At 41.3% G+C, this 13,187-nt stretch overlaps 1 protein-coding gene across 1 annotated transcript in view; it reads right to left on the bottom strand.

Moving 5' to 3' along the window:
- The window catches only part of SPOCK3 (SPARC (osteonectin), cwcv and kazal like domains proteoglycan 3), a 356,641-nt gene that overhangs the window by 81,527 nt on the left and 261,927 nt on the right, over window positions 1-13,187 (bottom strand). Inside the window, exon 6 of the mRNA XM_006111699.5 lies at window positions 8,445-8,559. Within this exon, the coding sequence (XP_006111761.3) occupies window positions 8,445-8,559 (115 nt within the window). The remainder of the gene's footprint in view (window positions 1-8,444; window positions 8,560-13,187) is intronic.

The following is a 13,187-nucleotide window of genomic DNA, read 5'->3' as shown; positions in this document are numbered from 1 at the left end:
TCAGCCTGGATCAGTACACACTTCCTTGACCTTATAGTACAATTAAATGATAGACACATTTCCACCACCCTAATCCAGAAACCTACCGACCGCTACACTTACCTTCATGCCTCTAGCTTCCATCCCAGACACATTTCTCAATCTATTGTATACTGCCAAGCCCTAAGATACAACCGGATTTGCTCCAACCCCACAGAGACAAACACCTACAGGATCTATATAGAACATTCTGAAAATGGACATATCCTCCCAGAGAAGTGATAAAACAGATCGACGTAGCCAGATGAGTACCCAGACATGAACTACTTCAAGATGGGCCCAAGAAAGAAAACAACAGAATTCCACTTGTCATCACCTAAAGTTCACAACTTAAACCCCTCTAATGGATTATTAACAATCTACAACCTATCCTGGAAAATGACTCCTCACTCTCAGATGCCTTGGGGGAAAGACCAGTTCTTGCCTACAGACAATCTTCTAACCTCAAACAAATTCTGTCCAGTAACCATGCAACTCACCTCTATCAAAATTGTCTAGGAACCCACATCTGAAATCAACCCTAGTGCCAATTGTACCCACACATCTATACTAGCGATTTCATCACTGGACCTAACCACATCAGCCACCAAATCAGAGGCTCATTTAACTTCACATCCATTGATGTGATCTATGCCATCAATGCCCTACTGCAATGTATATTGGCCAAACTGGACAGTCCATACAGGAAAGAATTAATGGACAAAAATCAGATATCAGAAAAGGCAATACATAAAAACCTGTAGAACACTTTAATCTACCTGAACACTCATTAATGGATCTACAAGTCACCATTTTGTTTCAGGCCAATTCCACAAGCCAAATACATAAAGAAGGGTTGGAACTTATCTTCATTCACTAGTTTAATTCTTAGGCACCTGGTATGAATAGGGACATCAGCTGGCTCACATACTACCTTCCACATCCTAATGACTTAATCAACCAAACAAACAATTGAGCTGCATATTTTTCTTATCAGCCTCTTGTAACTATTTGAACCATTTACTCACAGTCTCTCTTCCGTCCTAGTAAAATATACTAGTTGCCAATTTTCCATCATCTTCTCACTTCTCCAACTGAAGGCAGTGAATATTTATTTATCTATTATATGCACACGCACAAACTTAGATTATATATACATAGTAAATGTATTTAAAATTGCATATAATATTTTCTCATTGTTTAGATATTGTTTGCTTTCATAGATTGTAAGCTTTTTGGGGCAGGACTACTGTCCTACATGTCCAGCAAATAACAGTCCCGCTCTGCATAAAATAGAAGTATCAGTAAACAAATCAGAAGCATAAATTTGCTTTTGATTGTCCTGCCCCTCATGCTCTACATTTACACTGTTTAGTTATTATAATTTGCTTAAGTGCATGAGAGCTGGTTTTAATATTCCTTTTTGTGAATGAATGTAATAAACCCAATCCCACATCTCCCCTATCTTGTTCCCGTCCGCTGAAATACTGGACACTTCAGAGAGGCATATATCATAGGTTCCCTAGTCTATCCAGCTCACAAAAGAAAATTTAATCTCTTTTGTTGCTTTAGAAATATATTATTTTCTTCATTTTTCCACCTTCTTCCAAACCAGATGTGGCTTAATCAAGCATATATACCAATATTCAAATCCAGTAAGAACATTTCCTATTTTCAAAAACTTATTATTTTTCCTCTTAGAAGCTGTCTCTGGATAATTACATATTTAGTTTCCTTTTTTAGCTTTTATCCAGTTAGCAGTAATTGTCAATTTTGGGATAAAAAAATAAATTAAAAAAGAGCTCACTTCATTTTATGTCTTCAGTATTCTTTTTCAGTTCTGCATATTATCAACTATCCACACATAACAATTTGTAGAAAATGACAAGGAGGCCACAATTAATTGTAGCATAAGGCTAGAGAGTGGGTCAGAGACATTTTCAGAGGTAGTTCCACTATAATTAGATCTGTCACTTAATACAAAGATAGGATTTCTATAACGCCTTTTTACCTCCTTTTCAAATATGCTAAATGAAATAACTATAAAACTAAACAGTTTCCCAAAATAAGAAAATGTTCAAAAATGAAATAGTTTCAGCCTCAAAGGGGTATGCATTTGGTCAATTGAGAAGAAAGATGTTGATGTTTCTTTAAGTGTCACCCTCATGTTGGCTTGTAGGGACATCATCTTAGCTGTGGGCTGGCTGGAGGGGTTCAGGTAAGCCACCAATCCCCTGCACACCAGATGGCCATATGTATTCTCCATCTTGTCAGAGGGAGCTAATTCTCACTCTCAGATTGTTATCTGCAGCCCAGGATTTTCTACTTGGTTAAGGCCAGATTTGCAGGTAGTAGGCTGCTTGAATCCACCCTTCCTGCAAATAAAAGTTTATCAAAGCAATGATACAAGCTTGCTGACTTCACAGCCCCTTGGTTAGTAGTTTAAGTGTATTGTCAGCAAATGAAACACTACTCACTGTTCTTAAATAGGCGGTAGAACTGGAGGGTTGGAACTTCCAAGAAGTTTTATTTGCATGAACCTCAAGCATGGCTATCTTCAATTTCACACCCCAGGAAGGTGCCGTTGGGAGGTATTTTGCATCTGGCCAGTCCCAATTCATTACGTAGGGACAAATTAAGAGATTAAGGTTTTCTTTTGTATTAAATTAATAGAGATTGCCTATCTCTAAAGACTGGAAGGAACCTTGAAAGGCCATCAAGTCCAGTCCCCTTGCTTTCACAGCAGGACCAAGTACCATCCCTGGCAAATTTTTGCTCCAAATCCCTAAATGGCCTCTGCAAGGATTGAACTCACAATGCGGGGCTTAGCAGGCCAATGCCCAAACCACTGAGCTATCCCTTTGTCAGTGCAACAGGCTTTCTCAGAAGTGGAGGAGATTGGATCTCAGAGTTGCTTCATTAGCTGAATTTAATGCATTGATGGCATCAGGTATGGGATTAACCCTAGGGAAAGTATTAGTCATGACGTGGACAGAATTTACTAATTGGTGCTGGGAGCCAGAGCACATTCTGACATTACCAGATCTCTCCAACTCTAGCTCCTTGAGTATTTGTGTGTACATTGGGGATGTGGAGGAATTTGCTCAATTCAACCTGACAGTAGGGAAGCCCTCTCAGAATGTAACACTACAACCTGTTGTGTCCCAGCTATTGGGAGAGAGAGTCTCTACCAGGGCTACTGAGGGATACAGCAAAGAAAGACCTGGATGGAACTTTGCAATGCAAGTATCTGCAAAAGGGAAAACAGATCAGACACCCTGATTCTCGATCATCAAAGAAACAAAAAGATCTGAGAAAAACTCAGGAGTAAGGCCCTGTAGCTCCATCTGTTAGGCTGTGAAGAGTACTGAACAAGTCAGCTAGGCTACCTGACAAAATGCCCTGCCTTATTGGTTAAAGAATCTAATACACTGCTTCCTAAACCCAGCAGCTCCCCACTGGCTGCTCAATGAGCATGACCACAGATTCTTTCATTGTTCATCCCTCTCTAGGCCTTAATCTGGTCAGACCTTGTCCTGAACCCAGCTCCTGCCTTCCCAGACACTGGTAATTCAGTCCTGACTCTTGGCTACAGTTCCTGGCATTGACTCTCTCTCAACCCTTAGATCTGGCATTTGGTCACAGCACTAGGTAAGACAACTCTTCCATCTTGCACCCCCAACACAAGATAACTCTTAGTATTGTAAGAATGCAGGGGAGGGAGCTTGAATTTGTCCAAACAAAGTAGTATAGACTGGTCTAGTGTTGAGGGTAGACCAGAATCTTATAAATTCTTACATATACTTAGAAAAAGCAAAACAAACTTAATAAGCTTCATAAATAGGCAAAATTTATTTAACATTCCAAAATTTGTCAGAATTAAGGCATTTAGGGACTTGATCCTTTATCTCTGAAATAAATGAAACTTTTATCATTGACCATAATCGGTGCTGGTTTGGAGACATGGTAAACATGGTGCAATGAGAGAATATAGTCACATTTATAAGTATAGAAAGGTTTGTCTACACTAAAAATGTAATTCAACCTGTATTCAGTCAACATATTGTGGTGGTGCATATCCATACTCTCCTTGTTGGGGTGGTGGTGTGTGTCCTCACCAGGAGCACTTCCGCTGACCAATCAAAAGCAGCGTAGCTGAGCTGAGAGCCTGGTCTCTCAGCTCCTCAGCCAACTACCTACTGGGAATGTAGCTATTACACAGGTTCCTAGACTTCTGATGGGCTGCTGACCTCTACTGTTCCTTGTTCCCCACTGGGAGCTGATATAATGGATGTAGTGTCTATAGAGACTCTGCATTGTCCTAACTGCACCAACATACACTTTGCACCTCTGATGAAAGTGGAGTTATTATGTCGGTGTAATACATACATCAGTGGAAGGAAAGCTGTAGTGTAGGCACTGATATAATTAGGGCCTCATGTCAACCTAACTTTGTATCACAGACCAGTTCAAAGATGTCTGGGCGAAATAATTAAGTTGCAACAGTCTCCTTGCTCAGTGACAAGAAAAATACACATAACAACAGGTTGTCAAGGTGAGTTAAAAATGAGACTATTCAGAAACTGGAGAGTACAAATGAAACTGTACTAGACACAGAAAAAAGAAGGGATTCAAACAGATATTTACTGCCCTTTTAGACTCACAGGGAAAATGAGGTTTAACAGTTATAATTCCAGAAAATGGGAGGAGTGGGAAAAGCCTACAGGTGAGCAGCTTCCTGCACTGTGGCTCCCCCAACTGGGGGAGAGGGGAGTGGCAATACGTGGAGCCGCTTCCTTCCCTTATGAGCCCAATCAGCCCATGAGGCTCTCCACCCCTAGCAGCAGGAAGAGGGTGCCAATGCTCCAACCACATGGGGCAGGAGGTGGCAAGTGGCCAGAGCACTAGTGCAGGCTCCCTGATATAGGGATGTTAAATTTTGATTAATCAGCTAATTGAGTAGTTGATGGAATTTCCATTGACTATTCAATTAGTCGATAAGGGGGACACTTGCTATCCCGCTGCACCTCTGCTTTTGAAATGTTCAAGAGCGGCCCATGGTTCTTGAACATTTCAAAGGCAGAGGCACAGTGGGGAACCCGCGTGAGTGGGGACCGAAGCAGTGTCTGCTCGTGCGAGGTCCCAACTGCTGTTCCTCTCCCTTTGAAATGTACAAGCCTGCTTTGGTCCTACTCACGGCATTTTCCCCACTGCACCTCTGCCTCACTGCTGACTCCACCCAGAACTAGCTTTTGCTCTCTCCCCTTGGCTTACTGGGTAGCAGCCTAATTGCTTAGCTCCCTACCCTACCCTGGAGGGAGCAAGCCCTGAGCCCGTGGCCCACCTGCAAGATGGTCACAGACCCTAGTGGACCACAGACCACACTTTGAAAACCACTGCCCCAGAATACTCTTTGGTGATCAAAGAGCAGATGAGCTTTGTTAGTCAATTGCCCTCAGTATTTTAAAACACACATAGTAGTACTATTGCTGGAGCATTATACACTTTAATGTAAATGACAGCTGAAATACTAATAATGATACTCAACCTACTTTTACATTTCTCATGTATCCTAGTCTTTGGCACTGAAAAAAAATGACATTCACATTTTCATGTACTTGTGCTCTGCAGCTGTAAGAAAACCTTTTACTCTGTTTGTCCTGACAATCTGGCAGGACAGGATTAGTTCAAATTCTCACTGCCTTTTCCCTCTACTCAACTGAACATAAATGATCTTTATCCCCTGACTGTGTAAGTCTTTAGGAACAGTTCATTCTGAAGAGTACTAATTAAAAAACAGTTCCAGCTTGCCGAAGCTGCTAACTTGTACCTATAAGTTATTTTCTGTATTTAGATAATTTTAAATTTGCATTAATAGCAGGATATGATTGAAAAATTCACTCATCCAGGACAAGTAGGAATTTAGACCAGATGAATGGGCTGAAGGGGAAGCAGGGAGCAGAGGGCTGAGTGCTATTGTTACTTATGTTAGGCATAGGTGCTAGAAACAGCAATGATGTGGGTGCTCCTACATCCCCCTGGCTTGGAGGGGTTTCAATCATATGGTTGGTTTCAACAGATCTCTATCTTCACTGTACAAATTGTTCCAGGACTCCAGTTGTAGGGAAGATGGGGGACAAGGGCAGACATACCACATGAGGAGGTAAAAATGGCCTCCTAGCGTGAAAACTGTTGATTCTCTGCTTCATAATTACTGCTGGGCAAATAGGAGGCAGGTAGCTAGACAAGGCCATCTCTCTCTGACTCATGGGGGAGTTTCTGGTCTGCTCTATATTCAGAAACAGCCTCAATTCAGCACCTGGTCCCTAGTGACTGGTATAGCTGAAACAAGCTATACCGTTAAGGTAACTGAGGTTTATACCCCTGCTTCACTATTTTTCACCTGAGCTAGTAGGGTGAGTAGATGTTGGGGAATTTTTTCAAGCCCTGATAACAGGTACCGAAATGCAACTGTAAATTAATGAAATTAAAAAATCTTGATCCCTTATTTGTAGTACATCAGTTTGTACAACAATATTTATATAACACTTAAGTGATGTTATTGCAGAAAAAACAGTGCCATAAGTGATGTTTTAGCACAGCTCGTAATTATGTGTGCATGCCCATGCTCACTAATCACTGTGGTTAGTTAAACTCATTGTTTAAAATGAACTAATCCAATCCTCCCCCCCTTTTTTTGTATGAAAAATTTACAGGCAGTCCCCGGGTTACGTACAAGATAGGGACTATAGGTTTGTTCTTAAGTTGAATTTGTATGTAAGTTGGAACTGGCTCCAGATTCAGCTGCTGCCACTGAAACTGACCAGGGGCTGACTACAGGAAGCCGGAGGCAGAGTTGCTCTTCCCCCAGCTTCCTGGAATCAGCCTGATCAGTTTCAACAGCTGCTGAATCTGGAGCCTGGGACAGAACAGCTGGGGCGCTGCCCAGTAGGTTCCCACAGGACCAACCCGGCAGCACCCCAGCTGCTCTACCCGAGGCGTCCCGCAACAAAAGCCTGGTCTGCTGGGGGGGGGGGCGCACTAGCTGCGCCCCCTCCCCCCCCCAGCAGACCAGGGAGACCCGAGCAAAGCCGCACAGGCGGAGGGACTCCGCCGCCCGTGTGGCTTTGCTCCTGTCTCCCTGGTCTGCTGGGGGGGGGGTCCAGAAAAGCCGCTGGACCCCCCTAGCAGACCAGGGACACCCGAGCAAAGCCGCCGCCTGGGCGGCTTTGCTCGTTTGCCCGGGAGCAAAGCCACCCAGGCAGCGGGACCACTGCCGCCTGGGCGGCTTTGCTCCTGTCCCCCTGGTCTGCTGGGGGGGGTCCAGCGGCTGGGCGGCTTTGCTCCCGGGCAAATGAGCAAAGCCACCCAGGCAGCGGCTTTGCTCGGGTTTCCCTGGTCTGCTGTGGGGGTCCAGAGGCTTTACTGGACCCCTCCAGCAGACCAGGGAGACCGGGAGAAGCTTTTCTCGCCCCGGAGGACACGGGCGGCGACCTGCCGCCCGTGAGCTCCGGGGCGAGAAAAGCCCCGTTCGTAAGTGCGGATCTGACATAAGTCGGATCCGCGTAAGTCGGGGACTGCCTGTATTTAATCAGCTGCTAACGTTTACAATAGAGGTGATAAGAATTCTCTATAGAATAATTTAAAATATACCATGAAAGTTAATTAAATTAGCTTCAGAAAGTACTGATATAATAATATACGTGAAGACCATAAGTGCAATTTTTTTCTTTATAATATTGCAAGAGAAAAATATCTTCAAAACACCAGTCTTCATTTCCACTGAGGAAAAATGGCATTTATACACGAAGTCCCAGGCTCTCGCTGTGCTGCATTTGGCACTATTAGGAGGTGCATGCACAAAGGTGGATTTAAGAAACCTTTGAGTACCCTTCCAATTTTGAGGTCATCCATCTAGCAGACACTAGGGCAAACTTCTACTGTTCTATAATTTACACCAGCTTCAAACAGACATGATGAACTGCCCCAGCATCCAGGATTCAGTAAAATCTAGAAGCAGTTGGCCACAAATCCTTTCTACCAACTGTGCATAGAGGCTGAGTAGCTGCACAAAGCAACAAAATTCTCTGCTTACCCAACTTTCACATAAATACTGTGCACTTGGTTCACAAAGCCATCACTTTCTTCTCATTCATTTCTCACATCCTTAGCTTTTCAGTGATGCCCTCTAGTTGTGAGTACGTAACAACAGTACAATTGCTACTACTTATAAATACAAAGTTAGCACTAACAAAATATTCTTATACTCTGTTATTTCAAAACCCACTTTAAAGAGAGAGAAAAATTCCCAATTTTTCTTTAGAATAATCACCGTTTACTGACTGCTATGCTCTTCCATGAATTAACATCATATTACTTTCTACAAATGCTCAATTAAAAATAAAACATAGATTGCCTTTACTTACCCCTTTGATCATTTCTGCCTATACTTGTGGGGTTATCTGAAGGACAAGGGCAACGTCCTTCACACTTCACAGAAATCTGCTTTCCTGAGACACATGCTTGATATTCTAATTTGCACTGTAATAAGAGAGTGATGAGCATTAATGTAAATATGTGTTATAATGTAAATTACAGTACATTAAGTATTTTGAAGGAGCTTTTGTTAGTCATTCATCACTTCTTGTTCTTTGTGAATGTAAATACCAGAATAATAGCTGTACAGTATATATTACCTTTGCACTTTACAGTTTACATTAAAAGATGGAACCAAGCTGCAATGTCTTGTCCTCTAATTTAAAGTGGTGCTTGTTTTAGGCTTATTTCTATTAGTAATACACTTAATTACACAGACTTAGTGATAGGAACATACTCTACCTTTATGCACAATACTGATGGTGTGAAGACACGATGGGTATGTCTAGACTGCACCCCTCTCCCGGCAAAAGGATGCAGATTAGGCAGGTCGAAATTGCTAATGAAGCGAGGATTTAAATATCCCGCGCTTCTTTAGCATATAAATGGCCACCACTTTTTTTTCGGCACGGAGCTTTGTCAGAGAAAAGCAGCAGTCTAGAGGCTAGTAGTCTAGAGGGGTGCAGTCTAGACATAGCCTAAGAGCCAGGCTGTGACTAGCTGAAATAAAGCTACACAGGAGAGTCAAGAGAAATATGCCTTTTTGCCCTTTGTGCAGACATGTTAGGGTTTCCTAAATCATAGTTCCAGACACAGGAAAACTAGATTAGAAGTTCTAGTGATACAGTACAAAAAAATGGTGATTGTCCAGATTCTCTGTTTTTCATTTTATATCCTGCAACACCCTTGCAAAATTCTTACTTTATGTCAAGGTTCTGAAGATATAGTGAACTACTGACATCAGCAAAGTAGGTTCTGAACGGCATTGTTTACTATTTATTAGTAAAAAGTTTTTACAATTCTGTAAGAGAAGTTTTTTCTGTTATCCTCTATGGCACACAGAATAATACAGGCCATCCTCACTATAAGTCCAAGATACGATCCAAAATATTTTAAACAACTTAAAGCAGCCAAGATCCTCAGCAAGGGTGCCTCCATATGACCTTTCTGTAACTGCTGATGGAAAAATATATGTTCAAGATGATCAGTTCACAAAGGTTGCCATTTTTATTGAAACTACCTGTGCTGTGTTGACCAGTGTCCTCAGTGTCCACACATGCACTGAAATCACAGAGAACAGTGTGTGTTTTTGTAGGGACATTCTTGATGGAGTTATTCTAGTTAAGAACAAAACTCATCTTTTTTGCTTTTTGGAAAATGTTGATCTGAAAATGGACAACAGAGTCATGGCTTTTGAGTTTATGTTAACATCCAATCACATTATCCTCTCACTGATAGGTACTGGAGGGGTACATGAAATAAGGACGAACTTCTTGACAGCAAATCTAACACCACATATCTGCCACGGTTCATTATCAAGTTTTCCAGATCAGTAGAAGTGACACTTTACTTCATCTAGTAACGCAATTTCCAAAAGCCTTATCTCACGGAGAGTATGTCTAGACTGTATCACTCTGTTGGCAGAGGGATGTAAATTAGGCAGGTTGACATTGCAAATGAGGCAGGGATTTAAATATCCTGTGCCTAATTTGCATAAAAATGGCCACCGTGTTTTGCCAGCTCAGCATTTTGTCGGCAAAAAGTGGCAGTCTAGAGGGGGATCTGTCAAGAAAGAAAGCCTTTTTCAACAGGTCCTTTATGCCTCCTGCAAGGAGTTTTACAGGATCTGTCGAGAAAGGCTTTCTTTCTTGACAGATCCCCCTCTAGACTGCCACCTTTTGCAGACAAAATGCTGAGTTGGCAAAACACAGTGGCCATTTTTATGCAAATTAGGCACAGGATAGTTAAATCCCTGCCTCATTTGCAATGTCGACCTGCCTAATCTGCATCCCTCTGCCGACAGAGGGATGCAGACTAGACATACCCAGAGGGCTGTAATATCAATGTACAACAAATGTAGTTCTCTATCAATTATGGCTCTTTTCCAAAGTTCAAAGTCTCCCAGTTCAAATTTGATTAACATAGTGCAAATGTTCCAACAAGCAGTGATTAGTTTAGAGCCAGGAAAAAAGGGCCTTCCTTCACCTAAGGATTCCTCTATCCCACCCCACAAGTAGTCCTCTGCCCAAAGCCACTGGAGTTTCTCAAGGGGAGACAGCCTTAATCAATCTCATTAACCAATGTCTGTCACTTCCAATTTCATCGCAGGCTACACATCCACGGTGTCCAACCAGTTCTGAAGCAGTGGCCACTATAGTGGCTATTGTTGTAACCAACTAGCCCCATACTACTGGCCAAATAGCCACATTGTTCAAGCCAACTAGCCTCACTCAACTGGCCAAACAGCGAAACGTGGCTAGTGGCTAGCATGTTGGACACCGTGGGTGTATGAATTGAGTGGTAAATCCCACAAAAAGGCCATCTGCGTAAGTTCTAAGGACCATATAACATTGCAAAGAGGATTTAAATTCTTGTCCAAATCTCTTTTCCTTGCTATATAGGTTAGAGAGAGACAGAAATGCTGCAAAAACAGCCCATGTAGACCCAGAAAGATCAAAAATTTTCACTTCAATTTCAAACACCTATTTTTGGACTATACAAAATGCAATTTCAATACTTGAAATCAACCTTCCCTTAGGAGTTTGTGATAGAGGACAGATTGCAAAAGGGAGGGACAATGGGGATACCAGAGAAATATTTCCATTTAGGGGAGAAAAATCACAAAATTTTGACTAAATTTACAACAGTATGGACTAATCTGATAGTATTGCAAAGTTGTTGTTTTGTTTTTATCTAGGGAGAAAGACTGAATTTTCAATTACAATTAATAAAACTTTAAAAGGAACTCATTGCTTGACTTCCCAATATTGCTTATTTTTATCCTGGATTTACAGTTTAATTATTATTGTCTCATTTTGATGTCTCCCCTCCCATCTCCTCTCTCTGATACAGTCTCTTCTGCTGTGAAATGAAACTGTTCATTTCACGGACAGATATATCCAGTCGATTTTTTTTCATCACTTGATTCTCATTTCCTCTGAGTTGAGCTACCTGGCAGTTTCATCACCTACTTAGTTGTATGTTTGATTCATATGGTGACTAAACTGTTTCAAAAATAAACGTACAAAATTCAAATAGATGTGTAGGCACATCTGACTTCATAGCAAGATTGCACAATAACCTAACCCCTCATTTTTATACATATATATAGTTACGACGTCATAGCCTCATTGCATTTCAAGATGAAATGTTGCTAGTTTATGTACTGTCAAGGTCCTCCTAGACAAATTCCAATTTGTATTATAACATTCTGCTTTTTGTTCATCTTCAAATGGATACAACATTCTTTACTTCTCATCCTAACTTGCTGTGTAAAGCATTGGGGAGTGACAATTAAAATTTTTTTTAAAGAAAAATGTCAATGATACATGACATATTTAGATAAATCATATCATTTTATTGTTCTTAAAATCTATAAGCATAGTCACATTTTTCCTACAATAACTTCAATGGATGTTACTTTAATATATATACAAATTCTGTATTTATCACTCATTACAATGTTAAAGAACTATAAACTAGAAAATTGATTCTTATCTAACTCTGCCATGTTCTTCTTCAGAGGCAAGCTGCTTTTTAACATACAGTAAATGTATCCCTATCCTCTCTACATACAATTCCCACAAAAATATTAATATTAATAATATAAAATAATTAATACTAATATTATTGCTTGCAAAGTCAAGAACTCAAAATTTAAGATATGGTAGGAATAAGGTTGCCTGTGCAAACTTTATTTAGCTCCCTGCATTAGGATACAGTTCTTTAAATTACATGTTTACATTTTTTCCATTGTACCACCATTTCATTAAGAGCACAGAATGGACCTACTCAGGGGATGACTCAGGGTCATGAAGTGAAGGAGACTTGTTTATAGGATCCCTGAATCAACTGTTGCAGAAATTGGAATGTGTGTACTACTGAAGTACTAAGGGACATGTAAATACAAGCTGCCTAAATCTAAAGCCCCATAGCCTCAGCCTAAGGGCAACGAAACAGAGAAAACAGGGATAGGAATAGGGTAGCAGATTCAAAAGCAGAGTTCCAGAGGGGGACACCAAGCAGGGAACTCTAGACAGTGCCCACTACTTCTCTAAGGTGTCCAGGGAACCAGATGTGGCCCAGAGAAACTCTACCCAGAGACATGTCTTCAAGAGGGATCTGAAGAAGGTCTGAAGTCAAAGAGCATCTCCCACCCCCAAGTCCAGTTTTCTCTTTCTGCTATGGCAGATGGCCATCTTGGCAACTTTGTGGGGTGGTCAGTAGGCTATACATAAATCAAATAGTGTGGGGAAAGGTGCAACCAGAACTGAAGGAGGGGGTTCTAGAGGTGGTAGAAGGGGGACTGCAACCTGATACAGTTAATGTAATTAATTTCTGCAAAAAGGAAAGTATTAGAGAAGATCAAACGCATCAGGTACATGCCCATGCTCATGGCTTACGAACGCTAACACCCTCAGCATGCTATGAGACTAGCCTACTGGGATTTTGGGAATGAAAGTAGTGAATTAGGCAAGGGAAGAAACATGAATCCTTCCCTGGAGAACTAGATTCTATATCTGACACATAAGTGATTCTGGACAAGTAGTACCCAATTTTTCCTCAAAATTGAG

Source organism: Pelodiscus sinensis, chromosome 4 (assembly GCF_052426305.1).
Source record: "Pelodiscus sinensis isolate ZL-2025 chromosome 4, ASM5242630v1, whole genome shotgun sequence".
NCBI lineage: Eukaryota > Metazoa > Chordata > Testudines > Trionychidae > Pelodiscus > Pelodiscus sinensis.
The sequence above is the reverse complement of the archived record's forward strand: the minus strand, read 5'-3'. Positions and strand labels throughout refer to the sequence as shown.